The 22,132-nt window shown below is 38.8% G+C and overlaps 3 protein-coding genes across 14 annotated transcripts in view; all 3 read right to left on the bottom strand.

The window, feature by feature from the left end:
• The window catches only part of CADPS2 (calcium dependent secretion activator 2), a 667,233-nt gene that overhangs the window by 444,107 nt on the left and 200,994 nt on the right, over window positions 1–22,132 (bottom strand). The gene's annotated exons all lie outside the window — the stretch shown is intronic.
• On the bottom strand, window positions 12,055–17,726 carry RNF133 (ring finger protein 133). The gene has a single exon (XM_089329489.1). It carries the CDS (start codon window positions 15,749–15,751, stop codon window positions 14,612–14,614), a length of 1,140 nt encoding a protein of 379 aa, XP_089185615.1. The 5' UTR covers window positions 15,752–17,726; the 3' UTR covers window positions 12,055–14,611.
• The window catches only part of RNF148 (ring finger protein 148), a 38,052-nt gene continuing 33,655 nt past the window's right edge, over window positions 17,736–22,132 (bottom strand). Inside the window, exon 2 of the mRNA XM_089329490.1 lies at window positions 17,736–19,096. Coding sequence (XP_089185616.1) covers window positions 18,166–19,077 — 912 coding nt within the window. The 5' untranslated portion in view covers window positions 19,078–19,096 and the 3' untranslated portion in view covers window positions 17,736–18,165. The remainder of the gene's footprint in view (window positions 19,097–22,132) is intronic.

Genomic DNA, 22,132 nt, shown 5'->3' on the forward strand with positions numbered 1-22,132 from the left:
ACAGACTCAATGAGGCAGAAGAAAGAATATCTGAGATACAAAATAAATCTTTAGAAGCATTTCAGAAAAAAAGAGAAAAAAATCAGAAAAACTAAAAGCAGTGGTTGAGATTTACAGGATACCACCAAATTACCAAATATAAGCCTCTTAAGAGTTCACAAAGGTATGGAAAATCAGAATGGATTTGAAAATTTATTCGGTGAAATAACAGTAAAAAATTTCCCAAATTTGGAGAAAGATATGAGCAACCAACTACAGGAAGTATACAGAGCCACTAATAGACATGAACAGAAAAGATCTTCACCACAATACATCTTAATCAAACTTTCAAAAATAAAACAAAGATCCCAAAATGTTCAAGAGAAAAATGTCAGATTACCTTTAAATGAACTCCAATTACATTGACAGCAGATTTCTCATCAGAAACCCTATAGGCAAGGAGAAAATGAGACACATAGTCCAAGTCCTAAAATAAAACAAAATGGTCAACCCAGAATACTTCAACCATGAAGCTCTCATTTGTAAATGAAGGTGAAATGAAGACCTTCCAAAATGAACAGATATTCAAAGAATTTGTCACCACTCATTCAGCCTTACAAATGATGCATAAGGATGTGCTACACAGAGAAAAATTTAAGTAAAAAAACAGGATACAAAGGATCAGTGAAATGATGAGCTGGTCTTTTTAAAGAATAAACAAAATTGACAAGCCATTGGTTAAACTACTCAAAAAATGAAATAAAGGGAGAAGATCCAAATTAATAACATCAGAGAAGACAAAGAAGATGTTACAACAGATAAAATGTAAATAAAAAATCATCAGAAATTACTTCAAACAGCTATATTGCAACAAATTGGAAAATCTAGAAGAAATAGAGATTTCTGGACACATATAATTTACCAAAATTGAGTTATAAAAACTCTGAAAATCTAAATAGACCAATAACTTAGATGGAAACTCAATCAGTAATAAATACACTACCAACAAAGAAAAGTCTTGGACAAGATAACTTCACTGCTGAATTCTACCAAATTTTTAAAGAACTAATCCCAATTCCTCTTAAACTATTGAAAACAATTGAACAGGAGGGAGTCTTTCCAAATTCCCTCTATAAGGCCCACATCATCTTAATTCCAAAACCAGAAAAACATACAACAGTGACAGAGAACAACAGAAAAACATCTCTGGTGAACCTAGATGCAAAAAACCTCAACAAAATACTAGCTAATTGAATCCAACAACATATCAGAAAGATCATCCATTCAGACCAAGTGGGGTTTATCCCTTAGATGCAGGAATGCTTCAACATATGCAAATCAATAAATGTGATATAGCACATTAACAAATTGAAGATGTAAAATCATATGATAATCTCAACACCATCAGAAAAAGCATTTGATAAAAAATACAACACACTTCCATGCTAAAAGCCTTTAGCAAATTTAGTTTAGAAGAATCATACCTCAGCACAATCAAGTAAATATATGAAAAACACACATCCAGCATTATTTCAAATGGGGAAAAAGCTGGAAGCATTTCTACCAAGATCTAGAACCAGACAAGAGCACTCATTCTTAGCATTGATATTCACTATAGTTCTTGAAGTTTTAGCCGGAGCCATTAGGCAAGAAAAAGAAATCAAAGGGATATCAATGGGAAAGGAGGAAGTCAAATCATCCTGTTTGCAGAAGATATGACCCTATATATACAGAGGAACCAAAAGACTCTACTAAAAGACTATTGAAACTCATAAGACAGTTTGGCAAAGTTACAGGATATAAAATAAACACACACACACACACACACACACACACACAAATAGCATTTATATACACAAACAATGCCAAGGCTTTGAAAGAACTTGAAAGATCAGTCCCATTCACAACAGCTAAGAAAAATTTTGAATACTTGGAATAAATTTAACCAAGGACATGAAAGACCACTAAAAGAAAATTAATAAATATTAAAGAGATAAATAGAAGACACCAAAAAAAAACCTTCCATGTTCATGGATTGGAAGAATATCATCAGAATGTCCATACTACCCAAAGCAATTAAGAGATTCAATGTGACCCCAATCAAAATACCGAGTGCATTGCTAAAGCAATCTTAAACAATAAAAACAGGCCAGAGGCATCACAATACCAGACTTTTTTTTATTTAAGATTTTATTTATTTATTTATTTGAGAGGTAGAGGGAGACAGAGAAAAAGGTCCTCCATTCTCTGGTTCACTTCCTAAATGGCCTCAATGGACAGAGTTGTGCTGATCCAAAGCCAGGAGGCAGGAGCTTCTTCTGGGTCTCCCACATGGGTGCAGGAGCGCAAGGCCCACTGCTTTCCCAGGTCACAGAAGCATCTCAGAAACCATCCAATTACTAGAGTAAAACAGAGGAAACAATGCATGACATTGGCCTAGGCAAAGAGTTCATAGATAAGACCTCAGAAGCATAGGCAATAAAACCAAAAATATAGACAAATGGGATTACATCAAGCTGAGAAGCTTCTGCAACACAAAGGAGACACTTAACACACTGAAGAGGAAACTGTGAGAATGGGAGAAAATATTTGCAAACTATGCAACTGATAAAGGGTTAATATCCAGATATATAAAAAGCTCAAGAAATTCAACAAAAACAAAAACAAAAATCCAGTTAAGAAATGGGCTAAGGATATGAATAAGTATTTTTAAACCAATAAAATGCAAATAGACAACAGACACACAAAAAGATGCTCAGACTCACCAGCTATCAGGGAAATGCAAATCAAAATCACAATGAGTTTTTGCCTCACCCCAATTAGAATGGCTATCATCCAAAAATCAAAAAACAATAAATGCTGCTGAAGGTGTGGGGAAAAAGTGTGCCCTAATACACGGTTGGTGGGAATGTAAACTAGCAGAACCATCATGGAAGGAAGTATGGAGATTCCTCAGAAATCTGAAAATAGATCTACCATCTGACCCAGCCATTCCATTCCTGGGAATCTAACCGAACAAAATGAAATCAGCATATGACGCAGTTATCTGTATCCTCATGTTTATAGCAGCTAAATTCACAATAGCTAAGATATGGAATCAACCCAGATATCCATCAACTGATGACTAGGCAAGGATAAGGAAAAGGTGGTATACATATATGATGAAATACTACTCAGCGATAAAAGAATGAAATACTGTCTTTCACAACAAAATGGATGCAACTGGAGACCATTATGCTTGATAAACTAAGCCAGCCCCCAAACAAACATGTTTTATCTGATTTGGAACTTAATATAAAGAGGACAAAAAATGTGATATATATATATGATTGAAACTGACATGTTGAGATTTGATTATTCATAGCCCTTACCTATAGTGCCAAGGAACGGTGGTGCTCTTCCAGTTACTACTTGTTGAATTCTTTATTTAGTGGGGAATTAAGCTTATGACTGTAAAGTAAACTAATGTTAGGTCATCACAGATATTCAAAGAAAATAAGGATGATGGTGGGAAGTATCACCATGTTCATAAAACTGTATATACAAAATACATAAAATGGGTTCCCTTTATATAAATAAATTTTCAAAAATAAACAGGAAAAACAGTGAAATAAAATTCAGTGTAATACTTTTAGAGCCTCCTACTACGTAGTATTCAATAAATTCTGAAAATGATTTATGTTTCTCAAATACAACAAAATGTGTTTCCCCTCTCTTTTGCAGTGTTAGCACATTTGCACTGTCAGCCGCGGAGCTCTGCTTACTTCACCTTGTCTGTGGATTCTGTGCCACTTGTCTCTCAGCTGGGAAAAAAAAAAGCAACAAAAACTAGAGGGCATCAGCAGACCTGAGAGCTCAATGTGTGGCACACGCAGAAACTCGGAATCACTCTGGGTTGGTTTCCTCATTGGTAGAACAGGGCTAATATCGCTTTCCTCAACAATTATTTTAAATATTCATAAGATAATATAATGAAATGTGTTTTTAAAATCAGTGTAATACAAAATGTGATCTATGGGCCAATGCCAAAATTCAAACTGTTACTTGGCCCTCAACAAGCTCAGGGAGGATGTTTTTAGAAACTTTTGAAAGGATGAGGCATTGCCATGACATCCAAAAGCATATTTTACCCAACACTGTGTTATAAAAATGGTCAACTATACAGAAAGGCTGAGAAAAGTTTGTAGTGAACATACCTATACCTACTTCCTAGATTCTATAGTAAATTTACTTGATTTGTTTCACATATTTGTGCATTCTTCTATATTTCAGGATAAGTCAAAAAAATATTTTGTATTTTATAAGATATTCCACAATGGATGGGAGATCAACCAACATGGGTGCTCTCTTGTAGATGTAATATATCAAGAAATGTTCTATAAGATGAGTGATACCAGTGATAACAAAAAAGTTGGGAAAGAAAGTTATTTCTAAAAACCAAACCATTATATTTTCTACTATATCCACAGGACACCAGAGAATAAATTACTGGTCTCTCAAATGCTGTTTATGAAATATTAATCTTTTTTTTACTTCACTCAAGATTTTTTTAATAGCTGAATGAGAGGTTTTTTTAAATTTTTGTTAAGATCAAATTTTATGCATTTCATAGGTATAATTCTAAGATAATCGTATTCTCCTCCTTCCCCCTCTCCTTCCCTCAATCCAACTAATTCATTCCTTTCTCTTTTAATTTTTGCAAAAACGTAATTTCAATCTGTCGCTCCCCCTCTTCATGGAGGAACGACACTAAACCCTGCCTAGGCTTCATATCCGAGTCACGGCACCATTATGTCGCTCCCCGTCTTCGTGGAGGAACAACACAGGACCCTGCGCTGTTCTTTTGTCTGCTCGGCCCTTCCCGGGTTTGCTGCTGGTTCTTCCCGGGTTGGCTATCAACCCTTCCACCTCCGTGGAAGGGCGGTTCCCCCTGCCACATTCCCCACTTCCGCGGGGGAGCGGCACACCGCCGGCTGGCTCTCTCGGGGGCTGCACAGGTGTTCCTTCAGATAGATGTTCCCCTTAGATGTTCCTCGTGCATGCCGTCTCTCTCCTCCTTTATAGTCCTCTTCCACCAATCCCAACTTTGCTACCCACACACCGAGTACGCTGCTCTCCTCCAATCAGGAGCAGGTCCCACAGTTTATTGGTTGAACTGGAGGCAGCTGTGTAGAAGCTGTTTCCCTTCTCAGTGCCATATTGTGGGAAAGCAGATGCATAGAATAAGTCTTAATTCCAGTAACTTAGTCTAGTCCGAGTTGCTCCCAGTTGCTCCCCACACAATCCAGTCTATAGGACAGTATGCTATTTACTCTTGATAATCCAATGACCAACAGCAGTGAGATGAAGGCACAAAATGAAAATAAAAAAAGAAATTTTCTGGAAAGTACATCAATTTGAAAAGCAAACATTAAGTTAAAGAAAACAAGCCTAAAATTTGTTGACTAAATTTCCCTGGCAGATAGCAGCTCTCAATATTTGCTGAATGGATTCTGCAGTTTATACCTTGTAGTTATTTATTTTTCCACCAGATGGCAACTAAGCCTGGCATAACAGTGTTATTGTTTTTTAATCCCAGCATCTGACTCAGGATTCTGAGGGAACTCAAGGGTATAAATCCTGTCACATTCCTAAAGCTTGAGTTCCCTCATCAGCACCACCCACTTAAAGGACATCCAAAAAGATTCAGACTCCTTTAAGGAAGAAAAACTCTGCTCTCTGGTAATAACCTATGGGCAGAATCAACTTCTGGTAAATTGTCTGTCTCCGGGTGGCAACATTCTCGCTGTAGCTGCCATCCTTTCACCGAGTTCTAGCCCCTGTACTAACACAGGAAATCTAGATTCTTCCCAAGGCCATTATTGAGAATACGAAGGCAGCTAACATTGTCATCTACCTTGTCAGAGAACAATACCCACTTAGCAAGCTGGTGGCTCTCCTCTGCACATGGTCACTATTGAGTAGAACTTTATTCATTCCCTTCAGGTCTTTATTCAACTCTTTATCTTCTTGGAAATGGCTCCTCTATCTAAAACTGCAACCATCGTCCACAGCTCCCTGATTCCTGTCTTATTTTTCTCCAATACCTACATATTACATACATATTTTCTTCTCAGAAAATTATATAGAGCAGGAGTTTTGCACAGTTTAACCACTGTATTCCATGACCATCGATAACTATTGAAGAATGAATCAACAGATCTGGCATACAAATAAGATCTCACAATCAGGACCGGCACTGTGGCACAGCGGGTTAACGAAGCGGCGGCATCCCATATGGGCACAGGTTCAAGATCCGGCTGCTCCACTTCCAATTCAGCCCTCTGCTGTGGCCTGGGAAAGCAGTGGAAGATGGCCCAAGTCCTTGGGCCCCTGCACTCGTGTGGGAGACTTGGAAGCAGATCCTGGCTCCTGGCTTTGGATCAGTGCAGCTCCAGTCGTGGCCAATTGGGGAGTGAACCATAGGATGGAAGACCTCTTTCTCTCTCATCTCTCTGTGTAACTCTTCCTTATCTTACATTTATTTTCAACCACATTTTTTTAATGGAAGCTAAATTGAGTCTCCCTTTAGTATTTATAAAGTTGGTTTTATGAATCTAAACCTAGAACTTCTTGTCTACGGCTCACTGATTTAGAATGTTGGTATCTCTTCAGTCCTTTAGTGAACAGGTAGAATTATAATAAATGCTCACTGAGGGCTGCCCAATATAATGTGTAAATTGCCCTTCCATTTTCTATACTGCTTTAAAAATAGTACATTTGCCAAAATCTATTAGTTTTCCTTACAACTCCTATAGCAGATATGATAGTGAGGTTAAAGAAAGACAGGGGGCAGATATTTGATATGGAGGTTAAGGCATCCACTCAGGCGTATCTGAGTCCTGAGTCTGATTCCTGGTTCTGGCTCCTGACTCCAGTTTCCTGCCATTGCAGACCATGGGATGCAGCAGTGCTGTCTCAAGGGACTGAGTCTCTGCTACCTCCTGAGAGACCTGGCTTGACGTCCCAGCTCTCGGCTCTGGCCTTGGGCCCAGCCCTGATCACTGCAGACATTTGGAGAGTGAACCATTCATAAGAGCCATCTGCCTGTCACTCTGGCTCTTGAATTAAGAAAATGAATAGTAAAAGAGGAGCCAGTACTGGCAGAGGAAAAGCGGCAAGTATTCGTACACACAGCCAGACTAACTGTACATATAAAATATGCCTATAGGTTCTCATCACAACTTAATACAGTAATAGCAACTACTACTTGTATAGTAGGCATTAAGATGTGTAATTTCTTTCATTTATACTATTTTTTTTGACAGGCAGAGTGGACAGTGAGAGAGAGACAGAGATAAAGGTCTTCCTTTGCCGTTGGTTCACCCTCCAATGGCCACCACGGCTGGCATGCTGCGGCCAGCACACCGCGCTGATCCGATGGCAGGAGCCAGGTACATATCCTGGTCTCCCATGGGGTGCAGGGCCCAAGCACTTGGGCCATCCTCCACTGCACTCCCTGGCCACAGCAGAGAGCTGGCCTGGAAGAAGGGCAACCGCGACAGAATCCGGCGCCCTGACCGGGACTAGAACCTGGTGTGCCGGCGCCTCAAGGCGGAGGATTAGCCTAGTGAGCTGTGGCGCCGGCCTCATTTATACTATTTTTGATGACAACTGTGTGAACTCTTATAAATGACCTAAGGGTTTTTTTTTTTTTTTCAATGACAAGATGCTTATTTCACTCATAAATAGTAAATGTTAAACTTCAGTATGGACCAGAATCAGCTGCAGGATTTGCTGAACAGACTGCTGGTCCCCAGTTTCTGGCTTAGCAGTTCAGTAATAGGACAGAGAAGAGTTCCCAGAGATGTGGATGCTGCCAGTTTAAGAACCTCTGCATGCAGGCCATCTGATGTAAAGAAGCACATGCTATTTTTGAGAGACAGCTTGCTTCTTATGCCTGAACTTTTAAAATGAGTGAAATCAATTATTAGAGTTTTTAAAATTACTTTTTAACCTCTTTCAAAGTCTGGGACAAGGACAGCCTACATCAAATGATCTCTGACTAAATGACCATGTTTTACATGACAGCTCCCCACTTCAGAATCAGTACTTCTTAAATGGAATGATCCAGTCCTACATCTCAACTTTTTTCACTAAATCAGGTACACCCTGCACATGCCTTCATCCTCAAACACACTCCTTTAACTTTCCTAATTATGTTGAGACCTCATGAGATATCACTTCATTCTCCTGCTAGTACTTCTAAAGCCTTCAATTGGATTTTTCTTCCATTGTTCCAATTCTTTAAACCTTCACAACTGGACTCAACCTAACACTCTGTCCTTAAAAACCAGTTTTACCAATCTGCTGGCATAGTGGTTAAATCAGGAGCCATGGAACCAGACTAAGCTCAAATGTAGGTTTATCAAATACTAGCTGTTGAACTTTAGGCCAAATACTCAGTCTCCCTGTGTCTCAATTTCTTCATCCTAAGAATGCAAAGAAGTGGGAGTTTAGCCGAGCAGTTAAGATGCCTGTGTTCCATGGGTCTGGCATTGTGGCACAGTGGGTAAAGCCACTGCTTGAGACTCTGGCACAACACACAGGTGCCAGTCTGTGTCCTGGCTGCTCCATTTCAACTCCCAGCTAATGGGCCAGGAAAAACAGTAGAAGATAGCCTTAATGTTTGGACCAACCCTGCTACCCAAATGGGAGACCTGGATAAAGCTCCTGGTTCCTGGCTTAGGCCTGGCCCAATATTGACAATTCATCTGGGGAGTGAACCATTGGATGGGAGACCCTCTCTCTCTCTCTCTCTCTCCTCCCTCCCTTCCTCCCCGAACTCTGACTTTCAAACACATAAATCTTAAGAAAAAAAAAAAAAAAGACTTTGTCCCATATCAGAATACCTGAGGTCAATACCTAGTTCAGGCTCCTGACTTCCCTTCCTGCTAATGCGAACCCTGGTAAGCAGTGGTGATGTCTCAATAATTGAGTTCCTGCCATTCTTGTGGGAGACCTGCATTGGCTTCCTGGCTTCTAGCTTTGGCCCTGATCATTGTGAACATTTGAGGAGTGAACCAGTGGATGGGAGCTCTGTCTTCCTGTTTCTGTCACTCAAATGGAAACAAAAAATTTTCACAAAAGTTAAGAACGGAAATACTAATAATGCCTATCTCATACAGTTGCTGTTGGTATTAAATGAGTTTCCACTTGGTAAACGCACACAACATCTTCCTGGAATACTGTAAAATCACCACTAATGTAAATATAACTTCTGAGTGAGTTCTGCTGGCAAATCACAATTTAAAATTCACCATGAATCAAGACTTTTGTTAAATTTTTGCATGTATATTATTTAATTACTATAGTATAAACATATTTTCAGCTATGTAGCGAGTATCACCCCAAAGTCCTCAAATTCACCATACTCAAAAGGTAAACTCTTCCATTCCAAGCTTGCCTAACCTGCTATTTTCGATCTCACTGGATGGAATCATCATAACCTAGTGGCTAAAGCCAAAATCCCAGGGGTTATCACTCTTCCTTAGTTCTTCTATTTCTGTGATGTGTTGTTAAGTTGGAGATGGATTGAAGCTTAAAGTATGGGTATAGAAGAGTTCTGAATTCAGTGTTAGCCTGAGTCATTGAAAAATGAAGGAGAAAATTCCTATCAGGAAATAAAGTTATCGAAGAACATGTTCTCTTGGAGGTAACATTAATTCCTTTAGCACCGCCTTAGTTCCTATTTCAATCTGGTTGCTCCTGGATTACTTCAACAGCTTTTTGAGTTCCTTATCTTCTTCTCAAGTTCCTTAGCAAAAATTGCACATGACACCCAACAATTCTTTATGAAAACACTTTGGTTCACATTGCTCTTTGACTATACTGCCCATCTTCCCAAATCAGTAGTTTTAATTCAAATTCCTTCTTTAAATGTTGTTTCTCCATTCTTTCATAGTCCCAAAAGCCTTTCTCCATTGCTTTCCATGAAATTTAACCCTTTATAAAGTGGAAACAAGGCAACCTGAAGGATACTGAGGGTGAAACTGGTCACTTCTGATTAATGTAAAGGCTCTTTGGAACAGCCCCGTGGCAGTGTTCTCAGTTTTGTGTGCACTTTACAAACCCCTGGTAACTTTTGTTTTTAAAGATTTATTATTTTATTTATTTGAGAGACAGAGTTACAGACAGTGAGAGGGAGAAACAGAGAGAAAGGTCTTCCACCCGCTGGTTCACTCCCCAAATGACCGCAAAGGCTGGAGCTGTGCCGACCAAAAGCCAGGGGCCAGGAGCTTCTTCCAGGTCTCCCACACAGGTGCAGGGGCCCAAGCACTTGAGCCATCCTCCACTGCTATCCCAGGCCACAGCAGAGAGTTGGATTGGAAGAGGAGCAGCCAGGACTAGAACCAGCACCCATATGGGAAGCTGGTGTCGCAGGAAGAGGATAACCTACTGTGCCACGGCGCTGGCCCCTCTCTGGTAACTTTTTAAAAGTTACTCTCAATCCAGAGTTGTCTTAAGATCAGCCAGAGCACAGAGATTTTTAAATGCTCTCCAGGGGATTCCGATGTGCAGCAAGGTTTAGTAGAACTGCTTTATGCGGATACAAAAGGTAGTTAAGAGATTAATAAAGGGTTTGTAAACAGAAGCAAAGACCTGAATGTAATCAGATAACAGACACCATAACTGGAGTACTAATTACCTACTCTGAAATAGAAGTACCAAAAGCAAATAGTAGGCATGAGTCTAGGAGGCAAGGAATTAGATGGCACCTGGTAGAATAAAAGTAAAACTGGCTCTAGGATGAAGATGGAAAAAAGAGGGACTTTGGGGAGATGATTAAGAGAAAATTTGCTTGGAATGAGAGTCAAGAACAAACTTCGAGGTGGTGGGGATGAGAAGTCAAGCAAAGTCAGGGAATTTTGAGAAAGGTGCTGTGAACTGGGAAGTTTTCAAGAATGATAGAGCTTGGCATGGTACACTGCTGACCTGGACATGAAGGTGACAGTGTAGAGAAGCGTGAAATGAGGACCACCTTGGACATCAACGATGGCAAAGCACATCCAGGTTGTACCTCAAATGATTAAGAGACACAAGACCTGGAAATCTGACAAAGATGGCACCATAATTGTGAGTCAACGTGGAACACGCTATGGTGTTCTGTGGAAGAGGAGGTCTTGGCAGGCAGACTAGGGGTGAGGGAAACAAGGCTAATACCTACCAGTATGAAGCAAACTCTTTCTCTAAGGTTAAATTATATTTTCTCCATTGCCCCTCTCTTAAAGTTCTTACATTTTAGAAAATCATGTATGTATATATATCAAGATATTTCTGTGTTAGTAAACATAATAAAATTATCCCTACTTTTCATCCCTTAACATTAAAGGAAAATGCAGTAAATACAAAACCCAAGAAACAAACAAACCAGCATCCCACATGGGTGCTGGTTCTAGTCCCGGCTGCTCCCCTTCCAATCCAGCTCTCTGCTGTGGCCTGGGATAACAGTGGAGGATGGCTCAAGCGCTTGGGCCCCTGCACCTGTGTGGGAGATCAGGAAGAAGCTCCTGGCTCCTGGCTTCAGATGGCCACAGCTCCAGCCTTTGAGGGCATTTGAGGAGGATGAAATTGACATTAAAATGATCCTTTCACAAAACCAATGAGTGAAAACAACTTTTTGCTTCAGTGTTTCCCCAAACTGTTGATTCCCCACACTTGACTATTTCCTGTTACTTCAATAATCACTGAATTTAGAGATAGGGTAAACACCTTAAGTATACAATAAGCTAAATCCCTGAAAAAAGTCAAATCATTAGCACTCACTAGACCTTCTGAAGGGCTCACATTATTGCAAAGAATGGCTGGCCAACATTACAGGATGATTACATTATAACAATTCTTGAGCAATAGACACGGATATCAGTGCAGTGAACATTAAAGTAAGATGTAAAAACAGTAAATTATTTTACCTGAAACATCATCCATGCACAGTGCTTTAGAATATTTTCCTATTTAGCAAAGTATTCAACCTAATATATTCCAATAATGAAAAAAGCAAGAACAGCAATTCCCTACTAAGTAGGGAGTAGGGAATCAAAATTTTATTAACAGAGAATGGGAAAACATACACAAAGGAGAACTGCAGGGAAGGCTGTTATGACACTGGTATTAACAGAAAAGTAATTCATGTTACAGATCTATACATTTATGGCACAATATATTTCCATCAATAGGTACAAGATAAAATGGTATAGCTGGCAAAATAGGTACAAATCTATCACAATGAATAATAACCAACATTTGACATAGCAGTGCCATTTCCAGGTACAAAAGTGAGAATAAAAGTGGTTTATCGATCTGTTTACAACATTCTAAAGACAAGGATTAAAACTGCTACTTTGTTCAGATATATAAAAAATAGGCACATAAAGCACTTAGTCCATTGTCTGGTACATGACAAGCACTCAGCAACAGTTCTCGAGTTCTCTGGCATAATGCTTCCTATCCCATCTAAAATATAGATTCCAATGATCCTTTAAAGAGCATTTAGTACAATTTCTCAAATCAAGACATACACATTGTGATAAATGTTAAATGTTCACATTAAATGAAGTATATTATAATAAACGTAGACACAGACTTACTTGTTACAAAGGGGTAAACTGGGGCTTAAGCTGATACTGATGAGCAAAGGAAAGAAATGGGAGGGGAGGATAGGAAAGGAGAAATCAATGAGGGTGCAGAAGAAAAATGGAAAGAGAGCGCAGTGGTACTGATGGTGTGCAGAGCAAGTAAGTTGCTCAAGTGTCAAGTCTATCATGGAAAGGGTATCCTGCATGAATTTCCTAAGACTGTAATGATAACGATCCTATGTCTCTGGAGTCAGACTTGGCCAACATTACCAGGTACACTTGTTTCCACAGCACCAGTGATTTTCCAGGGCAACCTGTGGAAATCAATCCAGCCACCTCCATCAGCCTGTAGTGGCAGAGACTGGAATACTGAGTGGCCAGTCTAGGAACAGCAGCTTTTCCTGGCTTGGGAGCTGATCTCCTTAGCAGTGGTTTTCACAGCATGCTGTATCGTAATTCTTGGATCCTCAGAAAATGACTTTACTCTCCACTTTACCTGCCCCCCTCCAAGATAAACTCAAAATGGCACTCAAAACAGTGTTCCTGCTAACACCTCCAGCAGCCCTGGTGTTAACACAGTTCTTTCAAAGCACAGTTCTTGTGATTAACACAATAAAAACCCCCCAGTTTGAGTGTAAAAAAGGCTGTGTAGAACCACACAAAACTTACCCCATCTGATCATCTGCCCAGATTCGGCAGTGTCCTGACTCTCTTTGGCCTTGGATGAGTGTTCCTCCTCCTGTACATATTCTTGCCTGGGAGCTGTAGTTAGAGCCATCTACTGCCTCTTCCGCCTGTTTCTGAATTCCAGGAATTCAGAATTTGAGTAATTTGCAAAATTGCACTTCACTAGATCTCTCTCTGGGGTTGTCCAATAATTCATATTCCATTGTTAGTGTTAGAGAGCTTAGAGCTCCTTGTGGACATTTTATATGGTAAACTGTAACAATAACTTCTGAACTAAAATTATAATTTAATATTTGTTAGAATGATTTAGGGTGAAAATTTTCAGCATTTTTTCTCATTATTTTGTATGACTAGGATTAAATTACCTGGTTTTTCATATTAAATAGGTTATGAATTAATATTTATCCTTACTCATTAAAATTTTTGTTTCAAACATATTGAGTACTAAATACTATGCTAGACACCTAGAATTTGGTGAACAAAAAAACCTGCAAAATATCATAATAATCACTGCTACATGAAACTACTTAACTCTAAAATAATTTGGCACACTTACATCATTTTATTTAATGGCAGAAAATAAACTAGGGAATGGGTAGAACACATGGAAAGTAAATAATCCATGGCTACATATCACAGGCATTCTTTATCATTTAAATCTTTCCATGCACTGTGAACATGTAAAGATTATAATGACAATATATTGAGTGCTGAAATATTTGCTGCCTAAAGAATGCTTGAATCTTTTCAATTGCTCTATGTAGATAATACACAATATATGATTTGCTTGAACAAACTGTTCAAGATTAAGAGTAATAAAATTCTGTACAGCAAATGTTTCATGCTAAGAATGAAAAAAGCACAAAGATTAATCAGTTAACATATTGTACAATATATTATTGAAAGCTGATTTTTACTTTCCCAACACATAAAAAGATAATTTGTTAATCAAACTTAATTGATACTTTCTGTGTTTTAACAAATATGCAAATATATTAACAATCTTCTTACCACAAAACAGCCCAATATATGTACAAAAATATTTATGAAAAAAGTTTGTCCTCGGCTTTAACATGCATGTGTACATAGATATAAACATATGTACACTCACAGGAATAACATATTGACAAAAAGTTAAGCTTAGCAAAGCTCAAAAATTTAAAAAAAATCATGCTAGGCCTTTTTCTTTTTTCTTTGAGGCTTGACAAAGAATGTAGAAAATTACTAAAGTAACAAAAAAAAAAGACACAAAAACCACACTTTAAACAGACAAATGCTTGTCAGTATTAGGACCTGATTTGACAAACAGGTTTAATCCACTTCCTCAAAGTTCAAGCTGTCAAGGTTGAAGGATGAACGTTTTCCACAACTAAATCAGCCTGGCGGTCATCATTCTGAGAAGTCGGGTTCTCCTCCACGTGGGTTGCTTTATCTGATATCCTTGCAGGAGGAGGTTCATTATCTGCCTCCTCTTCTCTAGGTGACAGGATTTCAGGCAATTCACTTGACATCAGGACTTGTAAAGATTCAGTTCCATCTTCAATATCCACTTGAATTCCCAAAGCTTTAAGAATGTCACACTTGCACATGGGGCATGTCCCATGGGCTAGAATCCAGGGGTCAATGCAATTCTTGTGGAAAAAGTGTTTACAAGTCAGAATACGAACTATATCATTAGGCTTATAGAGTTCAAAGCAAACTACGCAGCTATCGCCATTTGGAGTTATTTCCTCATCTCCCTCTTTTAATACCCGAAGTTGAAGTTGTCCAAATGCTCTCTTGATATCTGTTGTTAATCGCTGCCATCTCCTATTCTGAATCCTTGCTATCCAAAGTCTTCGAATATGATAAAAAACGAAATATGCTAAGGTAGCAGTTGTGACGATCATAAAAGAGACAAAATAATGATTCATCCAGATGATGTGTTTTCTCCCCACATCAACCATGACTGTTACATGAACTCCCTTCTGAATTAAATGCAAAATTTCCATACCTTTTAAGTTACCAATCATAACCACAACAATGCCTTCAAATGCCTGATGAGTCATGGGGAAAACCTGATTGCCAGTTCCTGGAAAGTTATAGATGATCACTCCACTGGCTCCCTTCTCAGTCGCCACCTTGATTTTCTGTGTGAAAGTACAACCTCCCCGTTCAATAAGTGCTAGCCATGTCTCTGAGTTCTTTGTTCTGCTGAAACTGGTAGTAGGATTACATGCATTTTGGGTTTTTCCCTCTGGTGGCACTATAACTCCTGTCACTCTCTTCAAAGCAGAGCCCCTTCCAAATACTCCAGTCTCCCCCAACTCTGACAACATGCGATTCCCAACATGAAATGATATGTTCATGTATGCAGTCCAAACAGCACTTGTTGTGCAAGAGTACTGACTAAACAGCCAAAGAAAAGTGAACTTCAGAAGCCAGGAAGATGCAGTGTTGTTTCTCCAAGTGCCATTCTTGAGTAGAGTCATCTCTTGTTCCAATTAGTGACTTGAGCACCAACTCAACAAAAAGATGTGGCGTCCACATCTGTTGACAATCAGTTTAAAACAAGGAAGAGAAAAAAGCCTTCTGAGTGAAGATCCACCATCTTCCAGCATGTTTTTGTAAGAAATTCTTAATGCTGTCTTATGAGTTTCAGATGTTTAATTAGAGAGAGAAGTAGAAAAACTACATTGGAAAAAAAAACCCCAGTCTCAATGCTATAATACTAGATACTGCTTACTATTTCATGATGTGATTATGACATAAAAGACAAAACAGCCAATCAGAGTAGAGATTACAGCATGCTGTAAATCTACTGGCTTAAATATTTCTACTGTTGTCAGGGTGACTTTTATGTTATAAGATGGATTTTATCACTAAAGTACATATAATCGTAGCAGGTAGCACATTAAACTAAAACATAAGCTGAATACAGTGCATGCCCTTTAAAATCTGAAAGCAGGTGTGACCATGCTATAGAGCTATCAGGTACCAAGAAAATATTTCCAACAAAATGGTAAGTTTAACAAAATAATTAAATATTAGCACTGCGACAAAATATGAAGTAAAAGCAGACAGTTCAGTAACAATACTATTACCTCAGCTCCAAGTGCTGTATTTTTGTCATGTAAACCACTGTACTACATTTATTTAATGCAAACTTTCTCAGAAGTCTGTTGGCTGTGTGTAGTTTCAATTTTCAAAAGAGGATAGCCTCAGTTTACTTGAGAGCTTCACTTTCTCACGCTTACATGGTCTATACAAATACATGGATGACAGGAGTAAGAAAACTCATTTCTCAGCAGACTGTGACATTAATGACTAATCTAACAAGATTTTAAGGGAAGAAGCAGGATGTGGGCAGGAACATCAAATATTCCAGTATTAAGTTAGCCCAATTCATTTTTAAAAGGTGTAACTATTGATTATAAAAACTTTGAAATCCCCACTTCAGGGTGACAATGTGACAGTTAAAGGTCAAAGATGCTCTTATCAAACATTTTTGCCAAACTGAACAAATATCCCTGGTGGAAGATCCCACATACTCTGTTTGTTCTGCTTACATTTTTGTGACCCTCATTATCAACGGTGTGATATGACTTCAAAGCTAAAGAATAACAGGTGAAGTCATAAACAGGGGCAGCCACATTTATCGCCATGCACTTTCGTGGGAGGTATATTTTAACGTTTGTCACCTTTGTCATCTTAGAAATAATTGACTTTGGCCTGTATACATAGCGGGGGCACTTTTGATAGGCTCTCACTCTGATTAAGGGAGTTAGAATCATGAATTAACAGCACGATACTTAAGGCAGTAAACAGGAAGAAGCAAAAGCCCCAAGGATCCAGCAAACGGTATGAAAATTTCAGCTTACAATAGTTGATTTCTCTCTCCCAAATGCCATTTATCTGACTTCATTTCACATTACTTTAAAAAACAATGTGGTCCTAGCACATAGATTCACAAAATGTTTTATCTAAGCTCTTCATCAAGGGTTTACCATATCATCCAGACAGATAATCATCAAAACAACAAACCCTAAATCTTTCAGCCTCCTATTGTTACATAGGTGTTTAGTCAGAGGCAAAAGAAATAATATGGAAAAGGAATTAAACAAAATTTCAACTCTGTGTTATCAAAAGGTCCCAAACAGAGAAATATTCTCTATTATTTTGGAGAAGAAAAGAAAAAAAAAAAAGGATTCACTAGGGAAGTTATAGAAGGGAAATCTGCTCCCATAGCTGATTAACTCATCATGCTAAGAGATAAAGAGCTTTGGCAAATAGAATTCAATGTTTGTAATTCTGCCTTAAATGAGGCCTATAAGAATTTCTAACAGTTTCAGTTATATAATAAAAGTACTACCATGTAAAATAATTATTTAGAGTATATTATCCATCTAGTAATTAGTTTTGGAAACCATATTTCCTGAGTATTAATAAAATATATTAACCATGAAAATTAAATCAAGATCTAATCCTATAATGAAGTTTTACTAAGACATAAATTATCTTATATAACAATACATCAAAATATGGAAACAAGGTACGAAAATCAGTATTGAAGAAATTTTAAAATAGTATGCCCAATTCTCTGCAGGATCTATGTCATAATCATAGCAATGTGAAAATAAGGATTAGTGCTATTTTAAACATATTAATGTCTATTTTTTGTAAAGGCAAAAATGAGTAATAAAACCGGTGATAAAGACAACAGTTCAACTAAATGGGCAATGACATGGAGTTTTATTTTTTAAACACAGAAACTTCACCCCCTTTGGTAGTTAGGCAGAGAAGCTAAAGTTGAAATTTTCTCTATAAATGAAGTGCAATACAGCATTCATCTAATCTCGATCTTTAGAAAGATCTGGTTACATCTTCAGAAAATTCTCCAGGTTTCTTAAGTTTTCAAAATATCGCACTTGCACATGGGACAAGTCCTATGTACTAAAAGCCAGGGGTCAATGCATGTCTTATGGAAAAAATGTTTGCAAGTTAAAATACGTACTACATCTTGGGGCTTGTATATGTCAAAGCAAACAACACAACTGTCTTCATTTGGATCTAGTTCCTTATCACCTTCTTTGAGCACTCGAACTTGAAGCTGACCAATAGCTTTCTTCACGTCTGCCTTCACTTGTCTTCGCCTCCAGGTGGAAGAATTGGGCATTCGAGGTCTCCAGGCACAGTACAGTAAAAGGTAGGCAATTGTGGCAGCCAGGAAGGTAAACAGAGACATGACATAATGGCTCAGCCATGGCATATGCATTCTTCCCACTTCAATGATGATTGTCACATAAACTCCTTTCTGGATCAAGTGCAAAAGTTCCATGCCTTTTAGGTTGCCTATCATCACTGCGACTATATTTTCTGTTCCCTGGTGAGACATGGGAAATACTTTGTTGCCTGTACCTGGATAGTTATAGATGATCACCCCATTTGCTCCCTTCTCTGCTGCCACATTGATTTTGTGTGTGAAAGTACAGCCTCCTCGTTCAATGAGGGCCAGCCAAGAGTCTGCCTGTTCAGGTCTGCTGAAATTGGTCAAAGGATTACAGGCATTCTGATTCCAACCTTCAGGAAGTACCACCGCACCAGATACCCTTTCCAGAGGAGAATGATTCCCAAACACTCCACTCTCTCCTAGTTCTGATACAATCCGATTTCCCACCTGAAACGTTATGTTCAGGTGAGCTGTCCATATTGCTTTTCCTTTCGAGTCAGGAAGGCTAAGAAGTAGAAGGATGCTAAGCTTTAACAGTCGAGATGAAACAGAACTATGAGTTGAAGGAGTAATTCTAAGCAGGTCCATTCCTCCATTTGCCTATTAACTGACAAACATGAAAAATAAAACAACGTCAGTTGTAAAAGAAAGTAGAGAAGATAGCTTCAACTGCTGGTAATAGATTACCAAAGCCTGTAAATGGAAAAGGTTTGTGTGGATCAAAGAAATCTTCCTCCTTCCAGCATTTTTATTTTTGGTAGATTATCTTTCTTATAATGAAACAAAATAACAAGCGTTGTTATATGTACAATGTGATTTCAAGAAATTATGACTTCCTAATGAGGAAATTATGACATCAGAGGTGGTTAAGCCAATCCAAACATTTGTTTTAGTGCACTGCATGCTGAAATCCTATTGGTCAAAAACCTTCTAAGCAATAAGTCCAGATATCAGCATGAATAAACTCTAAAGCAATAAGTAGGTAAGGATTCTTAAAAGTCTTGAGTTTCTTTCCTAGTTTGGAATAGATTGAAAAGCTGCATAACAACTTTACATTATTTTTCTCTCTGTAAGAGAAAGAAGTCATTTAGGTATCAGCACATGTACCTGGCCAGTTGCCAGTTCTGGTGTACAGTTTGATACTAATAAATATTCCATTCTGTGGGAAGTAGGAGCAAATCATCCCTACTTACTTCTAGCATTAAATGCAGACACCAGGCAAAAAGATTCAATATGAGGAAAATAAGAGTATAAACATATGTGTTATTCTGCTATGGTCCCATCTTGCAAGGTAAATTCAAATTTATTCACTGAAATAGCCACTGAGAGCCTACTATGCATTGAGCAAATGCTCAGTAGAGAACACAGATTTGAAAAGAAAATAAGTATAATTCTATTCTTGTGGTATCTATTGTCCAGTGAGGGTAGACAATTAAACCAATACACACTTACCAAAACACAAACTGGAATAAAAGCTTCAAAGGAAAACCCAGAGCACCAAGAGAAAGAATGGAAAAGGCAGAAAAACTCAGCAGGGAGGCAGGACATGCCTCTCTAAGAAACTGATCTTTAATTGAGCCCCGAAAAAAAAATCAGAGTGACCCAAGCCAAGAATGAGGAACAAGGACAAAGTGAGCTTCGAGACCATGTGATAGGAAGGGGCCTCAGAGGCAGGCTAAAGAAAGGGTCTGAAGAACAGGAGCTCGGCAAAGCCAGAGACTGGACCACCGAGGAAGACAGACAGGCAAATGATGATCTGAGTATTCAAGGTCAACAGCATTAGCTTTTGTACTATATTAACTAGGAGAAACAAACAGAGTTTTCAGTGCAGGAGGTGATTTGAATGAGTTTCCAAATGTTCACTCTTTAAAAAGGTATTTATGTGTAAAATGGGTGAAAGAGAATAATGTGGTGACCTGAGTTTAGAGAGAAGAAAACAGCTTGAGCTGAAGCAACAGTAAACACAAAGACATAGACAAATCTAAGAGTTGTCTTCAAAGGCAAATTAACAGATGAGTAACTGGAAAGGTACTGGTTGGCAGAGAAAAGAACCATCACAAGGATTACAAATCACTGCATTACTCTGCAAGCCACAGAATCTTCATTGCCTTAACAGTGCCTTAAGGGGTGGGCACCGCGGCACACTTGTTCAGCCATCACTTAGGAAGTAAAAATTCCAAATCAGAGTGCCTGGTCTAAGTCTAGGCTACTCCATGCTCTCAACATAGCTTCCTGCTGATGAACCTTAAAAGCAACAGATGATCCTGCCACTCACAGGAGGAACCTAGATAGAGTTCCAGGCTTCTCACTTCAGCCTGGCCCAGCGTTGTCTGTTTCAGGCATTTAGGGGAAAAAAACCAGCAGATGGAATATCTCTGTGTCTCTCTCTCCTACTCTGTCTACAAACATAAATAAATAAATATTTTTTTAAAAAAAAAAGCTCTTTAATGTTTGTTTGCCTTTTTTTTTTTTTTTTTTTTTTTTTTTTTTTTTTTTTGACAGGCAGAGTTAGTGAGAGAGAGAGAGAGGCAGAGAGAAAGGTCTTCCTTCCATTGGTTCACTGCCCCAAATGGCTGCTACACCCGGCGCACTGCGCCGATCCAAAGCCAGGAGCCAGGTGCTTCCTCCTGGTCTCCCATAGTACTTGGGCCATCCTCCACTGCCTTCCCGGGCCACAGCAGAGAGCTGGACTGGAAGAGGAGCAACTGGGACAGAATCCAGTGCTCCAATCAGGACTAGAATCTGGGGTGCCAGCGTCGCGGGCAGAGGATTAGCCTAGTGAGCCGCGGCACCGGCCATGTTTGCTTTTAAGTCCTAATGTAAAGTCTGTTTCAGGGAGTTGATAAATTGGCAACACTCAAATATTTATCTATCATGTATAATACATCTCTTATATATGAGAGACACTGCAAATTCCCAGAGATTCAAAAGGAAAAAATCCTGTTTCCTAACATGTAAAATGTATTCATATATTTAAATCATAGGCATATTATGAGAATTCTGTCATATAAAGAAAGGCATTATGGTACTCTCTGCTCATGATACCTGCTTTTCCTTTTAATAATTAAATGGGAAATGGTTGATGTGTTCCATTCCTAAATATTTTTAAATGTAGATGTAATTCAGTTCACATCTGAACTGCCCTTACAAGTATACTTTTCCCACAGTCAAGTGGAGTATGAATTCCTGTCTGACTCTAGCAGCAGTGACAAAGTGAAGCCTCATTGGAATCACAGTTCAACATCATCACATTAGAAGCTATTTGTTAAATCTCCATTCACCTAACCTTTGGTGGTGGGATCTAAAAATGATGTAGTTCTGGGCCTGTGTCATGACACAGCAGTCCAGCTCCAGCTGCTATGCCTGGGAAACCAGAAGATGGCCCAAATGCTTCTGCCCTTGCACCCAAGTGGGAAATCCAGATGAAGCTCCAGGCTCCTGGCTATGACCTGGCCCAGCCCTAACCACTGTAGCCATTGGAGGAGTGAACCAGCAGATGGAAGATCAATCTCTCTCTCTCCATCCCTCTCTCTCTCCTCCTTTCTCTACAACTCAGCCTTTCAAATAAATGAATCATTTTTAAATGATATAATTCTGACATTGCTTCATTTTGCTGGTTTTTAAGGGTGCACAATTTAAACAG

The sequence above is a fragment of the Oryctolagus cuniculus genome, chromosome 3 (genome assembly GCF_051225735.1).
Source record: "Oryctolagus cuniculus isolate XC-2025 breed Fujian yellow rabbit chromosome 3, ASM5122573v1, whole genome shotgun sequence".
Classification (NCBI taxonomy): domain Eukaryota; kingdom Metazoa; phylum Chordata; class Mammalia; order Lagomorpha; family Leporidae; genus Oryctolagus; species Oryctolagus cuniculus.

Bases quoted from the DNA above. Each gene is read 5' to 3' on its own strand.
- RNF133 (XM_089329489.1), bottom strand. From the start codon at position 15,751: ATGACTCTACTCAAGAATGGCACTTGGAGAAACAACACTGCATCTTCC.